This window comes from Ictalurus punctatus, chromosome 13 (assembly GCF_001660625.3).
Source record: "Ictalurus punctatus breed USDA103 chromosome 13, Coco_2.0, whole genome shotgun sequence".
Classification (NCBI taxonomy): Eukaryota; Metazoa; Chordata; class Actinopteri; order Siluriformes; family Ictaluridae; genus Ictalurus; species Ictalurus punctatus.
This window is the reverse complement of record NC_030428.2, coordinates 13,150,179-13,168,696: the sequence shown is the minus strand read 5'-3', so window position 1 is coordinate 13,168,696 and position 18,518 is coordinate 13,150,179. Positions and strand designations below refer to the sequence as shown.

The following is an 18,518-nucleotide window of genomic DNA, read 5'->3' as shown; positions in this document are numbered from 1 at the left end:
CATTTTTATTCAGTGTATTTGTGAAAGTAGAAAATTCCATTGAAATTTCACCTTGTTAACACCTATTACTATTCAATTATGAGTCTAAAATTTTTAAACTTTGATATATATACAATATGTTCACAATAATGTTTTATAGATTACAGTATTTAACGTTCATTACAAACCTTTTGAAGCACGTCATAAAAATGTATGTGTATATATATATATATATATATATATATATATATATATATATATATATATATATATATATATATATATATATATAAAAATAATAAATGTGGTAAAACCACAAAGCCGTTTTAGTAACTGGTTCTTATTCCTGAGCATGAAATTGATCATTAGAACAATTACATGTAACCTGATGGAAATTTGAGCCATAGTTGTCTAAAATGTATTAAAACCAATAAATGATTGTTATTCTTCTGGATTTAGACCCTGAACAAAAAAACACGTTCATGCACAGTTGAGGTCATAGCTGAATGGACATGTAGTGCACTGTAAAGTATATATGAAGTATTTTCTATACCATGGTGCTCTATGTACATCATATGTTGAAAATAGAGACATTTAGGTTTAAAAGCCAAACTTTGCAGTCGCATGGGCGGAGCTACATTTCGCAAGGTGCTGATGACGTCGCCAGAGCAGGCAGCAGAAAGCCAATGACGTCTCGCGCATGCTCAGGTTGGAATACAGCGCTATAAGGAAAAAGTGCGAGAAACAAAGAAATAAACAACCTCAGGAAAAGAGATAAAAACGTCAATTTGACAGCAGAGGAACAGCTCGGAGTCTACAGCATTGTGTACTGATTGCAGTGCGCGGTGAGGAGGTTTAATTCTATGGTTTCCTTTTAGCCGTATTTTGTAGTAAATAATATCAGACGGGTAGCATGTAGCTAGCTGAGTAACGTTATGGCAAAATTATTAGAGAAGGGTGGATGTACTGGACAGAGTAACCCTAATTCATGTTTAATATCCGGCAATAACTAGTTCTTAAATGCTGTCTGAAGTTTTAAAAAGCTTTTCTTCCCATTTCTTCTCACAGCTGTGTACTAGTCAGCAGGAAGTTTATGGGCCACTCTGTCCAAAGTAGATAACGTTACCTGGAACCAGACGTTAGCGTTATAAATCTAGCTTTAGAGAGAACAGTATTTACATTGCTCTTATTCGAATAGTTACAGTAGGGAAGCAGAAATGCGATTAAGGATTATTATTATTGTTATTATTATTGTATTAATATAGATATGTAACAGTATGAAAATTTCATATCGCAGTTATCGTGACCAAAACTATCACAGTTATCAGTATTATCACTGTATTGTGAAAATGTTCAAAAAGTACTGATGCACACTGAAATCATTTATACAGGTTTTATATTTGTGTTTGGTCGCACACTGATCACATCACAGCGGCTCCGCCCCCACTGCTTTTTTATAGTAATAAAATCATTTAGTTCAGTTAGAGGACATGCGGGAGACGGTGACAGAGCTGAGGAGAATTCCCAACTTTCCAAGAGGACCAAATTCAAAGTGTGGCCATATTTTGGATTTTATAAAAATGCTGAAGGAGACTTAATAGAACATTGTAACCCTGTCTGCAGGCCATGGGCATTTCACTTTCACTTTTGATTGTTTGAAGGGTGTCTTCATTATTATTCTTATGAAAAACACAACAACAACAACAAAACAGTACAATGACAAACTTGCTTAATTTAAACCAAATCTTCCACCATCGTCTTGTCAGTCTCTTCGCCTCACTCTTCCTGTCACTCTCTTCGCCTCACTCTTCCTGTCACTCTCTTCGCCTCACTCTTCCTGTCACTCTCTTCGCCTCACTCTTCCTGTCACTCTCTTCGCCTCACTCTTCCTGTCACTCTCTCCGCCTCACTCTTCCTGTCACTCTCTTCGCCTCACTCTTCCTGTCACTCTCTTCGCCTCACTCTTCCTGTCACTCTCTTCGCCTCACTCTTCCTGTCACTCTCTTCGCCTCACTCTTCCTGTCACTCGCTTCGCCTCACTCTTCCTGTCACTCGCTTCGCCTCACTCCTCCCGTCAGTCGGCTCGGCTCGCCTCACTCCTCCCGTCAGTCGGCTCGGCTCGCCTCACTCCTCTTGTCAGTCTGCTTGCCTCACTTTCATCACGCGATAAGTCAAATCTGATTCCTGCTGATCTATGCTGCGACTCTGACTCATTCAGCTCATGCTGAATTGAGCAGGAGCGTTCAGTTTTTAATTGTAGCGTTTGTTTTCACGCTCAAAAAACAATGTTGCATGCTGCCATTGAGTCAGACTCATGCTGGGTGTGTGTGAACAGCATTTACCGTGAGTTTTACTATGACGATAATCACGCACAGTTTTAATGATAATTAAATGTGACACGGTAATCCTCACCATCAATGAATTTTATCATGGTTTATCATGAAACCGCTAACCGTTTCATCCCTATATTAATATAATATTACATGTTTCCTTTTGTTATGTTGTAGATTGTAAGTAGAAATTATTTCAACTAATGCTTAATCTTTATTTCTTTTTCTTTAAGTTTTGCGTGGTGTGAATTCTTCATGACTGCCACAAGTTCAGGAGTTTCACTTGGTCACCTGTGTGTGTTTTTCCTGGATGTCTTGCAACATCTGATCTGAGCCAAAATGGAAAGAACTGCTTTGTGTTAGAGACCACTTTGGTCTTCAACAGGTCCACATGCGAGAACCGTATGTAGAACACAGAAAGGAGATGCCAATGCTGATTCCAAGAACATTTCGCCGTTTTGTCATCTGCTGATATTTTCTTTATCGTCACTCATACACTCTCAGTGGATACATTGAACTGGCTTCAGTTTTCTCATTGTAGCTACCTTCCCCTCCCCTTGCCATACACACCAAGCATCTGACTGGTTGTTGTGGAGATGACAGCGGTGACAGAGTAGCAGAGTATCCGGGATGGGGAGTACACCATGTTCTGGTAAGGGGAGGGGGGTCGGTAGTTTTCAGGAGCTGGGCTGTATGCCATGGAAGGTCAGCAAACAGAAAAGTGAGGCTGCTGGAGGTGGATGTGCCCCTGAATCGTATGAAGCTTTAAATGCCAGAGTCGTCCCTCCTCCTCAACAACCTCCTGCCATCTACCATGAGAAGCAACACAGAGAGTTATGTGCTCTGCATGCACTAAATAATGTCTTCCAGGACGGTGCTGCCTTCAGTAGAGAGGCACTTCAAGAAATCTACCAGAGGTTTGTAAATTTTGCATGTTGCACAAATTTACAGTATTTAATCTAGGCCAGCACCTTTCAGTGCCTTGCTTTTGGCACTTACAATCAACTTATACTTAAGATACTGTACCTGTTATGAGACCACTGTTTAATACACCACCAAACAGGAACAGGAATAGTTTATAGTCCGTAAACAAACAGTCAGCATCATAAACAAGAACTTGAAACATGAAAATATAGTTAACCATAGGTCTGATACAGATTGTTTTCATCTTGATAGTTCTCTGTCCTGCCTTACAGGCTCTCCCCTAGCACATTGGTAACCCCTCACAAGAAGAGCATGCTGGGTAATGGCAACTATGATGTAAATGTCATTATGGCTGCATTACAGACACGTGGGTATGAAGCTGTTTGGTGGGACAAAAGAAGGTACTTGCTCCGTCACAGATAAGATTTAATATTCAGTAAACTTATTGTCTGCATCTTTAAGTCATTATGTCGAATTTTTGTTCATCTTAGAGATGTGAGCAGTATTGCACTGCCAAACGTGACGGGCTTCATTTTGAATGTGCCGTCCAATCTGCGTTGGGGGCCTCTGCGCCTGCCACTAAAACGGCAGCATTGGATTGGAGTGAGGGAGGTGGGTGGAGTCTACTATAACTTGGACTCAAAACTGCGTAATCCCCATCCCATCGGAACAGCTGATGAACTCAGGTATTTTGAAACTACCCATACCACAAGTGTTTGTGATTAAATGAAACTTATCTGATATATTTCTAGGAGTCTAGGTTGCAAGTATTGCTTCTGTTGCAACATCGTGACAAAACCACACCAATAGATGATATGAAGTACATGTTTAATTATGAAGTGAAAGCAAATAACTCTGTTAAATCACTGTTTTATTTGGCCATGTAAATGTTCACAAGTCTGTTTTATTTAACACCGCCAAATAAAATAGTGGTATAACTGAAGTCAGGAACAACACATCATAGTTAAGCGCATGTTCCCCACTATTTTTGTAGGTTTTGTAACAGTTCAGTTTGTTTTGTTTTTTTAGCACCACAGCTAAAAAATAGGATTGTCAGCTTATGAGTCCAACTGCCTGGAAATCATGTTGCAACATTATTTTTGATGATGTTGCAGGAAGTTCTTGCGTCACCAGCTTCGAGGGAAGAACTGTGAACTGCTGTTGGTTGTACCAGAGGAGGTGGAGGTCCATCAGACCTGGAGGACTGATAATGTTTGATAGTTTTCTTGGATTGTCCAGCTCATGCTCAGGAGGGAATGTAAGGTTCAATCAGGGAACCATATAAGAGCAAATGGAGTTGCACTCAACAAGTCACAAAAGCACACAGGCAAGACTTTTTTGTTTACACACACAAAAAAAAAACACACACAAAATGCTGGACACAGGCTAAAGCAGCAAAAGACATTAACACACAGGGATATTGCAAAAAAAAAAAAAAACACTATACTGTTCTATAAAACTTTCAACAGTTGGAATTTGGCAAAGCATTTTTCTATGTCTGCCGTTTCTTTTTTCGTTTCATACTGTTTTAGATTCAAAATATGACATTTGAAATTCAGTCATGCATTCTCTGTATATGTTACACATAGTCACTTCTTTGCTCTTCATGTGATTTCCCCTTATGTCCACATGATAGTGTATATTACACCTCAGCCTCTACTGTGGCAGTGGAGGTTTTTGATGGCCAGCTTACAAAAGGAACCTGAAGCACCTTCACCTGATCGTATTCAGTGTATGGTTTGTTGCGGGGTGTAATGGATAAGAAATAATTAAGCAGCACAGTGTGGCAAAGTAATAACTGGATTTCTCATGTCAATCTTTTGTAGGAGTCTTAGGAAAACTGCTACTTTTCTGTCTTGCACTACAGCCATGGTTATTTCCTTCACACAGATACAGTTAAAACCATTGATGAACACCTTACAAGGATTATTTTACATGGATAGTTAAATATAATCTTCATGCCCCATTGCCAAACTGTTTGTGCTGTATTTTGAATGGATGTTATGAATTTGTTTGTTCATGACAAAAGGTTGTTGAGAAGGAAAACAGATTTAGTTCTTTAAATAAGTGCTGGAGTTAAGAATAGTTTTGTGAGAGAGACTTAAAAGGATGAGATTGTTGTTTTGTTGTTGGTTGTCTTTTGTGTTGGTTGAGTAATTAAGCCAATTATGCAGTATATCTGTAAAAGTTTGTTCAAGTCTGTGTATACTGTTCATTGTTGGGGGGGGGGGTCTAAATGAACTCGAAAAGGAATTATTTGAAAGGGAAATCTAAATGTACACCTCAGGTTTTCTCAAAACTGCACACTCTCATTTGATTTAGTTAACATCTAGATTTAGATGAAAGAAACCTCTAGCATTCTGGAAACCTTGCTAGGCCAAATCCATAAGTATATTAATGAATATTACTGTTGTACAAAAAGGGACATTCCACATTTACATACACAGGGTGCTTTGTTAAACTGTAGAAGTGTTTTGATTTCTTTGCCATGACAATCCTGTTCCCTCATGTCCCTTTTTAGGGAAGATGTAGTCACAACGTGATCATGCCATTGTTTTCCATGCAAATGCTTGTAATGGCACTTTATGTATAATCAAAGATGTGTTGTGACATCAATAAAATGTCTTTGTATGTAAATGGATTGGTGGTCCAGTATCTGCTAATGTGCTGTGTGCAACGAAATAACGGGCCTGCACATCCATTTGATACTGACAGGAAATTTAAACTTAGATTGACCTACTAGTGTATGTCCTGGAAGCATACAGACCAGTTCTGAGATATGGAAGGCCAATAGATTTACAAAACATTTAGTGTATATGTAGGCCTGTCAACTTTTTGCATCTTTTCATGTCTGAAAAGTGGGCAGGTATTTTTTGTATTTAGAGATGACAAAAAAATCTACAACTATGAATTTGCATGTGCCAGATTTTAGTTCAAGCCTGCAATATAGTACCTAATAATGTAGTATACTTTTAACAAGTTACATAGGCTAATATCTCAGAGTTTATATTCATACTCTTCAATTCAATTTTATTTGTATAGTGCTTTTTACAATAGACATTGTCTCAAAGCAGCTTTACAGAAATATCAACATGGTATACAGATATTAAAGTTGTGAATTTATTCCAACTGAGCAAGCCACTGACTGGCGATAGTGGCAAGGAAAAACTCCCTAAGATGTTTTAAGAGGAAGAAACCTTGAGAGGAACCAGACTCAGAAGGGAACCCATCCTCATCTGGGTAACAACAGATATTGTGAAAAAGTTCATTATTGACTTATATGAAGTCTGTTTGGCCTTAGAAGCAGCCGTAGTCCCAGCAGTATGGAATTGGAATAGATTAGAGCTCCATCCAGAGGCAGGACATCCAAAACAGATCAGGCATGGATACGCTAGATGTCAGAAGGGCACAGTGGCTTGGTGCCTTAGTGGTTAGCATGTTTGCCTCACACTTCTGTTTGAACCCCGCCTCTGCCCTGTGTGCATGGAGTTTGCATGTTCTTCCCATGCTTTGGCGGTTTCCTCCGGGTACTCCATATTCCTCTCCCAGTCCAAAGACGTGTGTTGTAGGTTGATTGCCATTTCCAAATTGTCCGTAGTGTGTGAATGTGTATGCGATTGTGCTCTGCGATGGGTTGGCACCCCATGGAGGGTGTCCCCTGCCTTGTGCCCCAAGTTCCCTGGGATAGGTTCCAGGGAACTTCTCATTTCAGTCATTCTTTCACATTAGTCATGTAATTGATTTTAGAGTGTGTTGATGTAAGCTTGTAGAGTGCTTAAACAAGTCATTTATATTTGCAAAATATGGCCGTATGTATACAGTTTTGGTTAAATTACCCATGTTGGTGTAACAATTTAAGACTGGTAAGGATCACTAAAATTACAACTTTTGTCACCTTAGTCCTCACATAAGTGAGGCATAAAGTGTGTCCAATGAATTAAAATGTATAAAACAGTGGAGGCTGGTGACTTTCAAAATAGGTGAAGCACACAAGACCAGCAGTACATCACTACCAGTCATCCAGTTAAATATACTGTACCAAGAGAGCTAACAGGACCTGTTTTCACTCACTGACTTTGGAATTAAAACAATCTTGGGTGTTCTCAGTCTTTCCTCATAATTAAGAGCAACAGCAGTGTCTAGTTAGCTAAGCTAGCTCAATTTCACTGAAGAAGGGAGTGAAAACTAGCTAGCTAGACTTATAAATAAACAACAAATTTCCAAACAGAAATAATAAAACAGAACTTGCAATTTATTTACAATATTTACAAATTACAAAGTTAAAATAGCAAGCTATACTAGTTGCATAAAACTGTAATGTATTCCGCTACTCAACTGCCTGACTACTGCAACGAGCCCACTGCGAGTATCAGTCCAATTGAGAGGTCTTCCAATCTTCATATGAAGAAGCCGTGTGTCCAGGCAGGACAAAAATGCATTAATGATATGTGTATTGTCAAGTAAACATTGAGATATTTTTACCTATGCAAAACACATCTATGATGCACTCATTGACTCTCAGTGAATCTGTCGTGGGATCTCTCTGAAGCCATTCATCCATGGAGTTCTATCAGTAGTGTGCCTACTGCCTTCTATGGACATTTTCACACATGCTGCATTGTCCACTGAAAAGAGTTTGCATTAAATGAGCACAATATTGGAGTGAGATATTAGATGTTTGATATTTTGATTCACTAAAATCAAATTTCTTAGACTGATAATTGTGCAGACACATTGGTAAACATTACATTGCCAGATTTTAATGAAATGTTAGGGGAGGCCATGCTTCTAATGTAGTCTATCACCTTTGGTATAGAAGTGTGTAAAAATGTGATTAATCAAATATTTGCAGTAGTCTATTATAAAAGTATGATTTTTTTTAAAAATGCACGAAATTAAAATTACACATGAATAATTGTTTGTTATCTTTTGAAGTCAAACATGTCAATGCAGTATACACACTTTTTTTTTCAAACACTATAAGCCATGATTTTTTACATAAATAATATATTACTCATTCACTCACTTTTAATAACTGCTTTATCCATGGTCACTGTGGTTCCAGAGCCTATCCCGGGAACACTGGGTGCAAAGTGGGAAAACACCATGAATGGGACCCCAGTTTATTGCTGGGCACCATGCACACACACACACAGGCAATTTATCTTAGCCCATCCACCTCCTGGCATGTTTTGAGGAAACTGGAAAACCTGAAAGAAACCCATACAGACAGAGAAAATATGCACAAAAATTCCACACAGACGGTAACCAATGCTCAGGACCAAACTGGGAACCTTGGAGCTGTGAGGCAGCAACACTACTCCCTATCCTAACAATACATCAATACAACCATACTAAAACACTCCAAAATGCACATGAACAGGGGAAAACAAATTTTTAAAAAAAAATCATAATCGGTGAGAATTGCTAAAAAAAAAAATTGCTGCTAAAATGTAGTAAAAAATACTTTTATAGAACTTCATCTATGCATGATTTTAATATAATTTTTTATATGCACCCCCGGCAACTAATACATGCACACACATGCCATAATCTCTGATAATATCTGGTCAATTCAGTGATAATTTCCCCATCCTTAGAACTGTTGTTGGTGACCTGACTTTTTTCAGCATGAGTGGTGCACAGTAGGTAGAGCTGCTGCTTCACAGCTTCAGGGTCCAGGTGCACAGGAAGATGTTTTAAGTAGGGGACTTCCCAGTAGCCATTAAGTGGATTGGCTACTACAAGTTGCACCTAGGTGTCAATGTGTGTGTGTGTGTGTGTGTGTGTGTGTGTGTGTGTGTGTGTGTGTGTGAATGGTGCTCTGCAATTGACTGGTGAATAATCCACATTGCATTTGCTTGTGCAGTGTGCACTGATTTTAATAGGGTATCTAATGTTTCATTTTAACATTCAAATCATTTTCATAATGATACATTTTGTAAATGAATTTATTCTGTAGCCACTAGGGACCTATGACTAATGTAGTAATGTAGCAATGTGTTATCCAATAGCAGCAAAGAAGGGGAACTTGTGTGCACACTTTCATTAGTTTAAAGGAAAACAATCCTTTAAATAACAATAATAATAATAATAAAAAGTTGGGTTGTGAGTGTTCAAAATAACCAGAGAGCAGTTTTGTGTGTTTAATCATTGCAGACAATTCCAACATGGTGGTGCAGCAGATAATTTGGCTCCCTCACAATGCCAGGGTCCCTGGTTCAATCCTGAGCTAGGGTTACTGTCTGTGCTAAATTTGGCATATTCTCCTTCTGTGCATGTGGGTTTCCCACAGGTTCTCTGTTTTTCTGTCTCGCAGGTTGACTATGACTATGCTAAATTGTCACTAGGTGTGAATGCGCGTGTGTGAATGTGTGTAGGCTATAGACCGCTGGACTGGCATCCCATCCCAGAGTGTATTCAGACCTCGTGCCCAGTGTTCCCGGATTGGCTCTCGGTCCACAAATTTAGGTTACTAAAGGTAAACGAACGAATGAATGAACGTTTTTGACACTTTTGGCTTCCCAAACTGTTAGCGCAAGGCTGTGCGCGTGGGGGCGCGCTGAGCCATGCAGATGTGTCGCAGATTTTAAAAGTCACTGTTCGCACAGAAAGATCTAGTACGAGGAAATGGGACGTTGAAAAGCTTTCAAACTGAAGCCAAATCAAAAAACTGCGAAGAAAACAGTAGGAGAGAAGGAGTGGGACACCACTGATTCGTCTCGTTTGCACTCATTTTGACGAGCTAAAGCGCACTTCTAAATAGCTACATTACACAGCTCTGGTGTTATTTATTCAAATAAATTACAATCGCAAATAATCCCATGGAACTGTCAGCTATCGGAGAACAAGTGTTTGCTGTGGAATCGATCATAAAGAAAAGAGTGAGGAAGGTAAGGGAGCCACGCTGCGAGCTGCAGTGAATGTTGTTGGTTTTGCTGTTTTGCAGAAGTGCTGAGGATTTTAAGCAGCTCAGTGTTTACATCATTAACATGACACCATGCTTAAGGAGGAGGGCGGGGAGCAAAGCGATCGCTTCATCAACGTACTTTAATGGATCCTAGAAGGGAGAGAAACCAATGTGTATAGCATGTTATGAAACCAGTAGGTGATCCGATCCAAATCTTTCCTCCGCCGTGTTTCCTCCAGAGTGACACAAAGTGCTACGCAGTATCCTTCAAACAGCGATCACATGGGCTGAAGTTAAATGACACGCTGCTGTCGGATTACTCATATACTCATAAGTATTCCTATTGCGGTGGCCTACTTTTTATTTTACCTTATTATATATATTTTGATATTTTGATGTTATGCTGCGCAGACAGTCTTAGTGGCAATGACGGAGCTCGAGCTGTGATGCGCGTGCAGTCTCTCAGCCTGATAGCGGGACTTAAAACGTTTAAGTCAGAAAAAATATTTCATTTCAAAATGTCAAATGCAGCCAGTCCGAGTCTCTGTAAAAGCGCACCTCTTTGCCAGTCTCTCTGCACATTCACTCTCAATCTGCCTGCAGCTCACAGTATGTGCGTCACTGTGTTTTCACTACAATGTAATTAAACGGGAGCTTTTGGGGTCGACCCTTCAGCGTTTCCTCATACGTCATGCGTCATTACGTCATGCCATCTGAAGACCATGACAGACTGTTAGCTGAAAGCGTGAACTCTTCTCTTATAATGTTTCAGGGGAATGTGGAATATTTACTGAAGTGGAAGGGGTGGCCCCCAAAGTAAGTATGCTCTCCCAAGTCTGTAAATGATTCACAGCATGTGTTAAAAAAAAAACAAACAAAAAAAAACAATAATCTCGTCATTTTATTTCTATCTATTTTTATAACCACTATCGAATTCTAAAGATAGATACATAAATAAATGCTTAATTTGCAGGTATAGCACTTGGGAACCTGAGGAGCATATCCTGGATCCCCGGCTTGTTCTAGCATATGAGGAGAAGTGAGCTTTGTTCAAATTCAGGAATCAATATACTAACTAATAAAAAATAAAATTACACTCTCTTGTTTAAGCCATTAGTTCAATTACGTTTCTCAAATTCCATTTTGCAATAGAGAGCACAAGGACAGAGCAGTGGGCTGGCGTAAGAGAGGACCTAAGCCTAAAAGACTTCTTGTGCAGGTAATGTCTAGCATGTCGTACCATTACATTTCTTCTTATTGACTGTACCATCCTGGCATCATGCGATTTTGCTGTACAGTTTCTTACTTCTAATCTCTATCCAAAAGGGCATTTACTCAATGGATCTCCGCAGTGCACACAAAGCTGCAGAGAAGTCTCCAGGACATCTGCACCTGTCCCTTACACACCCCCTCAATCCACAGGCTGGACATACAGCGCAGAAATTCTGCTCCAAAGAAAGTGATGTATATCGTCAACTAGTTCATCACAAGAGAAAGAAGAGAAACCTCAAAGGTTATTCAGTTGAGGACTGGGAGGAGTTGGAGAAGGATGACAACTATGAAGAGGAGGTTATAAGACAGGAAGAGACAGAGACTGGCAGGGCCACTCTAAACAGTGAGTATGTTAGTCAGAGAATAGGGATAAACGCTATGTTGACCTAAATCAGTATTGTCATCCTTCAGTAAAATAGCTACATAAGCCCAAGTAACAAAATGCCAAAAATAAAACATTTCAAACTGGGCAGACATGTTTGTGTAGTGGGCATTTTCCAGATTAGATAAAAAAAAAATTGTAGTGGAACTATTTCATTTTTGTGAAAATGGAAAGCTTTCTTTTGCTACAGAAAGTGGAAGCATCAGCAACAACCTGTAGAACAGCCTTAATGGTTTATTTTTTCCCCATTAGACTGATTTCATTTTCACTGTATTCTATCTGCATATTTTATCACAGTCATCTGTTGAGATTTTCATGATGTATATCTGTGTGAGGCTACATGTGAGCTGTCCCCCGCCCCTTGTATGAATGTGCCACCTTGCAAAACATCTCTGCCCACCAATGTAAAAAAATTCCCTGTAAAACATTCCATATCCCCAGTAGAGGTGGGATTGTTCGTGTGCATGCTCCTTGTCCTTGCTAGCCATGTATTTTAATGGAAAGTTTTGTCCCATACTATCCATACAAACACTTGTTCAATGTTTATCTTACAGAATTGCTATATACAGAACTGTAACTCTCTCTCTCTCTCTCTCTCTCTCTCACACACACACACACACACACACACACACACACACACACACACACACACACACACACAATCAGGTAATGTGGAGACAGAGCGTTGGAGTCCAATAACTGGATCAGAGGAAATGACAGTGTCTCCAGTGTGTGAGGAATGGAGGCCGGTTATGGGTTTGGAGGAGGTAACTGTGACAGATGTCACCATCAATTCACTGACAGTTACTTTTAGAGAGGCTTTGGTTGCAAAAGGCTTCTTTAGAAGCTGGGAACTGGAGCTGTAATACTGTACAGGAATATGATAAAGTATGAAGATGTCACGTGACACAGAAGGAGGGAGAAGTGAAATGTGAGACTTTCATCAAAAGCACTACATGCATTGACATTTTACATAATTCTTTCTACTGAGAGACTTTTTTGTTTGTTTGTTTGTTTGTTTGTTTGTTTTATATTTTAAGGTACATTTATGAGTAGTAGAGCAAACATCCTCAGCATGGGAGGTCTTCTCTTCCTGCTATATATATATGCTCTGTTGTTGTCAATGCAGCAGAAGCAATTTCAAAATACAGTTTTATATTTGAAGCCTGTGATCTAATAGAAAAGAGACTGAAACTATACTCACATAGTACTGCAACTTGAGGGTGTGTTTATTTGAGTACATTTAAAAGTACTCTTTAGCTGTACATAGCCTAATTTTTAACTTGCAGTCAGTAAATAAAATTGCCTATGAGACATCGTCAAAGAAGAGGCACTTGTGTGCACACTTTTATTAAAAGTAAAAATAAAGTAAAATACAAATTTTGGTTGTGAATTGTCAAGATGATCATTTTTAGGGAACTGGAAAATTATTTTTAATATGAAATGATTAGTATTAACAGGACTGATATCACAGCAACAGGACATAACTGTTGAGGAATCGGGGACCTCTCAGACAGAAATATGTCAATGCAAACAAGTCATGGAAGAATATAAGAATATAACAACACAGTTGTGCTGTGCACCCCCTTCTCTTAAACATTGCGCATGACAAACCAAGCATATTTATTTAGTATTTAAGTATTCAAAACTTGAAATACCTTTGGATGATGCAGTTATCTGTTGTCCCTATCATAATCTCCTCAGTATTACAAAAGTCTTACTATAATACATACATATTCTAACAGTTTATTTTCACTCAGCGTTGTTTTACCACCAAAAATAAGAGCAGAAACAAAAGATAGGTGAGAAGTGGCAGCACAGCATGCTCGTTGCCAGAATTGAAAGTGAGAAAATATAAAACATTATGGTCAGTGGATTTCCGTAATTGCTGTAGCTGGGCATGCAACCACTTATATCTGACACCACCATGCTGTACTGCCACCAGGTACCTGTACCACCACACCACACAGCCCACTACATCACCTGTCTACTACGAAGGCCTCAAAAGCCCAAACCCCTTGCAGCAGAGCCTCAGAGCTGCATAGAGTCAGCACAAAATTACAGACCAGTGGAGCATATATAGCTGACAATACAAATCAAAATACACATGCCAAAACTAACCAGGTACAATATGTTTAAGTTGGTTAATAATTAGCAAACAATTAGAACAACTTAATTGTTCAGAGAGGATTAAATTCACTATAATTCCCTTAATATTTGAGGCTGTTGCCACCTCAGAAAGCCAGCAACCTTGATTTTTTTTTATCAAGCCCTACTGCTGCTCCTTTTTTTATTTCCCGCATTCGAGTTTTTTTGTTTGATTGTTGTTTTTTTGCTTTTTTTCTTTACCACTAATGTTAACCTCATGACCCTCGTAATGCCTCTAATTAATCTCTGACTTCACAGCATTGTAATTAACAGTAGCTTCCTTCACACATAAGGTTTTGGTGGGATAATCTATGGCCTTCGAGTCCAAAACTCATGCCAAATCTGACCAACCTTGTTTGTTTGGTAAAAAAGAGATGTACTGCAGATTTGAACATGAAGTTCATGCCCAATAAATTATTACTTAAATAAAGTAGTGAAGTAGCTCATGAAACAATTTGATCCAATGTTATTCAAGAAAAACTAGTCAATTAAAAAAAATTAAAAAATCAGATTTGGCATTTCCTAATACATGAGTACAGGACTGTTGTACATGTAACACTGGCAGTTATGGAATAAATGGTCATTTATGAAACGTTAGGTCATATAACTTTTCCACAGATTTATTCTATTTCAGAGTTTACTCTGTGAAATTTGATCTAGATGTCCATAAGTGTTTGTTCATGTTTTTCCTGTTGACCTGTTAACTTTCTTTCTTTCTTTCTTTCTTTTTTATCCAATCTTTTCAGGTTCAACCATGTAGTGAATAGGGAAACTGGCCAGATTTAAAACAGCACCCATATGTTCCATATTGTGACTAGTTATAGCCTAATACTCTGATCAGTATAATTTCACTGATCAGTATAATGGTGTCCTTCCACTTTCATCATAACCATCACACTATTTAGGTAGTAAAAATTGCAGCATAGCAAACAGAATTCCTAACTGCCATGTTTCACTCTAAATGTGTACATCGCCCAGCTTTATTTTGATAGAAAATGTAATCAGATGTTGTGTAGTGTGAGCACTGTTACGATCCAATATATGTGTAAATGCCTGTTGCCTATTTTGAGTAGGAAGCAGTTTGCTTAAAGTTGACCTGTGACATGTTTTACCAGCAGTGTAGGATAGTTGCTCAGTATTCATACTGTAGTGCTGCAGGCTGTGTGAGTGATTGGCTTCACTGTGTCCGACAGTATGTGAGCTGTCACTGAAAGACCCCATTTCCACCTGGCCATTTGATGTGTAGTGTATAAGGATTGTATCCTTGCTCACACAGCTTTTTTACTTCGTAGCAAATAAACAAATCATAGATATGACACAAAACAATTTTTGTTTAATAGATGAACATTCTGGCTATGTGAAATATACCTCAAACAAATGAAATTAAATTGTTTTATTAATGGCAAATATTTTTCCCAGATCAAATTGAGGAAAAAATTATGGAATCAACAACAACAAAAAATCACAATTAGTACTTTGTTGCTCCTCCTCTGGCTTTTATAACGGCCTGAATTCTTTGAGGCACAGACTTCACTAATGAGAAACAATATTCTCAATCAAGCTGGTTCCAACCTTCTTGAGTAGCAGGTGACAGATCAGCTTTGCAGGATGGAGGCTGGTCATGGACCAATTGTAAAATTTTATTTCCACCAAAAACGTTCAATCGGAGTGAGATCCGGACTGTTTGATGGCCATGTCTTTGAGTTAATTTGCCTTTCCTGAAGAAAAGCTTGAACACACACTGTTCTGTGGCAAGATGCGACATTATCATCCTGAAAAATGACTATCACAAAAAAATATTTTCTATATTATGTAAAAAATGTTTATCAGACTACACTTTCAAAAAGTGCATAATGCCTATGCACATGAAGTGACCGAGTGTAAATGGGGTCAAGAGTATACACTGTATTGTCCATGTTTCCTCAAGCAGAATCACTTCTCTGTCCAGTTGTTCCATGTTTCCTTTTAAGTTTTAAAGTTAAGTTTCGCACATAGAATTTCACACACCATTAGAGCTGTGTGCGTTCTGGTTGTCAACATTTTCTCCAGCCTGCGATGTCATGCCATTTCTGTCGTTGTGAACATACATCGTCATACAGTATGAGATGTAATATGCTCACTCATGGTACAGCCTGGTTTAAGCAATGCAGCATTTAACTCAATAGAATCAATAGCTTACAAATTTCCATAAACCATCAGTACACAAAAGTGTTGTTTTTCCATGCAAGTAAAAAAAAACATTGCAATTAACTGATTCTACTGAATATGTATCAAAAATAAATAAGTTCATTTTCCCCTTTTAATATTTTATTACTTTATAAGTAATTAGAGATCAAGACAATATGGTAGCCTTCCCCCTCCACCCTTTGCAGAAGACATCTGCATACCTGCCTGATATAATTTTACTACCTCTAAATTTACTTAAATGTCATTTCTATCGCAGCACTTTGTAGCATCAGTTGTTCCACTTTTAGCCAGTCATTGCAAGACTTGTCTGCTTGTGTGTACTTTTTGATATTCTCTTGCTATTCACCATGTGATGTATATTTATACCAAAAGGTAAGTGCATCAACCTACACTGTATTTTTCTATGATTACATATTAAATGTTTAATTGAGCATAGTGTTAAGAAAATGTTTTGTACTTTTCTTATAATTAGTGGTAACAAGGTACTCTAATCGCATAAATATTAAACATACAACCAAGATATCTGTAATCACTGAAAATCTGCACTTTACACAACAGATACCCTGGTGTTGTGATGCCAGTATACATGTATACTGTATACATAACATATGTATAAACAAAAGTGCTTTTATATTGTAATAAAGCAAAGTGTGAGAAACCAATGATTCTTCCCCCATTGGATCTTCAAGCATCATAATGTTCATGGCTTTGATATTTTATCGATTCGAGAAACAGCATAGTGAAAGTGCCACGAGAGTACTTCGACAGTCTGTGGAAGTCAAAATTCTAGACAAAGCAAAACCACCAAATGAGTTTTCCATTAGTACAAACATACTTTAATGTACAATTAAATAATTGAAAAAAATCTGACCACAAAAATAACTTAAAAAAAATTACTGAAACCAGAGCATCAAATATTTTTGCTCCTCCCAGCAAGCACCAAAAAGTGTTAGCAAGAGAAAAGTGGTCAAAACCTTAACAAATCACATGGTATTTGTCCAGTCCACATCTCCCCCCAAAAAAAACAAAACAAAACAAAACAAAACAACCCCCCCCCCCCCACACACACAAAAAAAAAAAAAAAAAAAAAACCCAGAACAAAATTTCTCAGTTACTATGGTTTGTACAGTGGATCATTATGTATATATTTATATAGACATGTATATATAAGACATTTAATCAAAACATTTCTCAGCAGTCCCCAAGAGGGATGTATAAGGTATGACAGTGTCATTTCGCATTACATCTCTTAAAAATTGTAATTTATCAGCTCCTTTTACTTCAAGTTTTTTTTTTTTCAAAAATTAAATAAAATATCTATCTATGTGTGTATATAATTTTATATATGACAAGTATTTTTCTTATTTTATAAAATAAGTCTCACGCCATATTGCCACTGTTCAGGTCATGTCATGCTAACTTTACCAGTTAAACATGTGAAGGAGTGGGGAAATTAAAACAGAAAATTAGAACAGAATTGCTTTTCATATTATTTCATTTTCACCTGTCTTTTTCTATCTGAAATGGACAGCAGATGCCCTCCACAGTGTTTGTGTGCAACATAAAGACAGAGAGAACCAGCAGTGCCTTGTTACTACACACCAATCATTTTCTTTTTATAAAAAAAAACAAACAAACAAAAAAACAAACAAACAAAAAACCCACAACTCAATTTTAGTATACATATAAACCTGCTTGTGTTGGTCTGAAACATCCCACCCATGAAAACTCCCTTGAGTTTAAATCAGAAGGAAACAAATAGAAAATTCTATGACTTGACTGTCCAGTTCAATTTATTTCAATTTTATTTAATAAAAAAAAATTATAATGATAAAAAAAAAGGATTTAAGTCCAGAATATCTTTACACAGTAGGAAAAAGATGATTGAAATCCCAAAGTTCTGAGCATCAAAAGAAGTCAGGAAAACAGTTCCTTCCTGGACAGAGAGGAGAGAGGACAGAGTCCATGAGATGGCAAAAAAAACAAAAACATTAAGATTGCTTCCTTGAGAACTCAAAAATTCCCTCATCAGCGTTTAAACTTCATGGTAGAAATTACTGCACTGTGTCCAATGATTATATTATATGTAGTGTCAGCAGTTCTAGTACCATTCCAATTATAAAAAGACAGAATGAAAGATTGAAGTACACATTCAAAGGACAGGGACTACAGTAGTGAGAAAATCGTGACATGCATAGGACAGTATGCAAGCAAGCATCCCATGCAATCTGCCATCAGAGGGGGGGAGAAAAGGAAATGAAGAAAAAAAAGAAGAAAAAAAAAAGGGGGATACACTCTGGTTTTTACTCGAAAAATAAACCCCAAAATCCCTCCCTCACAAGACCATAAAAAAAATAAAAATAAAAATAAATTTTAAAAAATGTAT

General features: G+C 37.9%; 2 protein-coding genes across 4 annotated transcripts; both read left to right on the top strand.

The window, feature by feature from the left end:
- Positions 1-653: 653 nt before the first annotated feature.
- On the top strand, positions 654-5,874 carry josd1 (Josephin domain containing 1). 3 transcript variants are annotated; one of them, XM_017482560.3, is made up of 5 exons: positions 654-824; positions 2,543-3,226; positions 3,506-3,634; positions 3,725-3,919; positions 4,263-4,401. In XM_017482560.3, the coding sequence occupies exons 2-5, from the start codon at positions 2,940-2,942 to the stop codon at positions 4,279-4,281; spliced, it is 630 nt and encodes a 209-aa protein (XP_017338049.1). In that variant the 5' UTR covers positions 654-824; positions 2,543-2,939; the 3' UTR covers positions 4,282-4,401.
- A 3,905-nt stretch (positions 5,875-9,779) lies between these two features.
- Positions 9,780-18,420, top strand: cbx7b (chromobox homolog 7b). Its single transcript, XM_017483654.3, has 6 exons — positions 9,780-10,126; positions 10,916-10,959; positions 11,117-11,182; positions 11,296-11,362; positions 11,470-11,758; positions 12,464-18,420. Exons 1-6 carry the CDS (start codon positions 10,058-10,060, stop codon positions 12,661-12,663), a joined length of 735 nt encoding a protein of 244 aa, XP_017339143.1. The 5' UTR covers positions 9,780-10,057; the 3' UTR covers positions 12,664-18,420.
- The last annotated feature ends 98 nt before the right edge of the window (positions 18,421-18,518 follow it).